The sequence below is a fragment of the Aptenodytes forsteri genome, unplaced genomic scaffold (assembly GCF_000699145.1).
Source record: "Aptenodytes forsteri isolate BGI_AS27 unplaced genomic scaffold, ASM69914v1 Scaffold33, whole genome shotgun sequence".
Lineage (NCBI taxonomy): Eukaryota > Metazoa > Chordata > Aves > Sphenisciformes > Spheniscidae > Aptenodytes > Aptenodytes forsteri.
In genome coordinates, this window is record NW_008795037.1 from 7840127 (window position 1) to 7842089 (window position 1963).

The 1963-nt window shown below is 68.2% G+C and overlaps 1 protein-coding gene across 1 annotated transcript in view; it reads left to right on the forward strand.

Moving 5' to 3' along the window:
- Positions 1 to 1963, forward strand: part of BCAR1 (BCAR1, Cas family scaffolding protein) — a gene marked incomplete at its 3' end in the record, with an annotated part of 13561 nt that overhangs the window by 7032 nt on the left and 4566 nt on the right. Inside the window, exon 2 of the mRNA XM_019471378.1 lies at positions 225 to 1029. Coding sequence (XP_019326923.1) covers positions 225 to 1029 — 805 coding nt within the window. The remainder of the gene's footprint in view (positions 1 to 224; positions 1030 to 1963) is intronic.

Genomic DNA, 1963 nt, shown 5'->3' on the forward strand with positions numbered 1-1963 from the left:
GGCGTGGGGATACGCTACGGCTACGGCTGACTCACCACCCTGGCACTTCCTCCCCGGCGGCGGGGGGGAGGGGGGGGGGAGGCAGAGGAGATCCCCCCGAAACCGGGGAGGCGGAAGGGCCCGGCCCCTTCCTAGCACCACCTCCGGGAAGGATGGGTTGAACTCCAGCGGGGAAGGAAGAAGGCGGCTGGAGAGGGGAGATCCAGCCGGTGGGCCCTGCTCAGCAAAGCCCCCGGCCCGCGGGGCTGCGTCCCGGCGCTGGGCACTGTCGTCGGCCGGGCTGACTCCCCACCAGCCGGCGGGGCCCGGCTCACCGCCCCGGCGCGGGGCTCTCTTGCAGAACGTGCTGGCCAAGGCGCTGTACGACAACGTGGCCGAGTCCCCGGACGAGCTCTCCTTCCGCAAGGGCGACATCATGACGGTGCTGGAACGCAACACGCAGGGGCTGGATGGCTGGTGGCTCTGCTCGCTCCACGGCCGTCAGGGCATCGTCCCCGGGAACCGCCTCAAGATCCTGGTGGGAATGTACGACAAGAAGCAGCAGCAGCAAGCGCCCAGCCCGGCGCAGGGGCAGGCGCCGCCGCAGCCGCCGGTGCCCCAGCCGGCTCTGCCTTACCACCACCAAGGGGGTTACACACCGCTGTCGCCTGCCTCGCAGTACACACCCATGCACCCTGCTTACGCCCCCCAAGGGGACAACGTCTACCTGATGCCGGTCCCCAGCAAGGGACAGCAGGGTCTCTACCCGGGCTCGGCGCCCACCGGACAGTTTCCACCTGCCCCGGCTAAGCAGCCGCCCGCCTACCCGAAGCAGACACCTCCCCACGCCTTCCCCAGCCCCGGCCAGGAGATTTACCAGGTGCCCCCCTCCCTGAGCCAAGCGGCGGAGGCGTACCCCGGGGGCTCTGCCAGCCCCCCTCAGGACGTCTACCAGGTTCCTCCCTCGGCAGGTCAGGCTCAAGACATCTACCAGGTGCCCCCGTCATTGGATATGAGGAGCTGGGAAGGGCACAAGCCCCAGGGAAAGGTAGGATGGGGGTCCTGGAGGGGTGGCGGCGCAGTTGCGGGGTCCACGGTGCCAGGGCTGTGGGGCTCGGGCTTATCTGCCCGCCACTGTCTCTTGGAGCAGGAAGTCCTTGCGCCCATCGCGGGGGGCGCGTGGACATCCTTCCCCACACCGCTGGCAGGAGCAGGCAGGCCGAGGGGGGTGTTCCCTGCAGTGGCTGAGGTGCCCCGGTTGGTGTGGGCTACCCAGCTCAGGGCTGGCGCAGCGTTTGGCACTCGGGTCCTCTTAGTCTCTCGCGTGGGCTCTGCTGGTGTCACCGAGGGCACGGCAGCCGTGCCTGGGGTGGGCACAGAGTGCTGGTAACGCAAGAGCCGCTTAGAGGTGCCCCTTGGCCGGACCCTGCAGCTATGGAGGTACCCGGCGCAGTGCTGAGATGTTTCCTCCCTCCTGGGAGCGCAGGCAGGGGCAGGCAGCCGGTGCCAGCGTGTCCCGGCCATGCTAGGGAGCCTGCCAGCACTTGCTGGTTGGGTTTGCCGGTGAGGCAAGGATGAGCCACCAGTCTGTCCCCAACGTGGGGATCCCGGTGTGGTGGCCCTGTCCGGGGCAGCCTAACGGCTACATCCCGGACACTGGGCTCCTCCCAGCTCTGCCACTTCCCTGGCATGTCATCCCGGGGAAAGAGGAGCAAGGCACCTTCGGCATCGCATTTTCCAGGAAGGCTACCCTGACTCATGCCCCTGGGAAACAGCTGGTGAGGGCCGGGGCGGGGGGGATGCTGCCAAATCACAGCCAGGGTGCGGGGAGCATCCTAAAAGGGGAGGACCAGGCTGGCACCTCTGCTGGTTGCTCAGCCCTTCTTGCCCCCTGGCACTGGCTGGGCAGGGTGCCACGACCCTCTGGGTTTGGTTATTTGCCACTCTCATGTCCCCACGGTATGGCAAGGTGGGCACTGAGCCG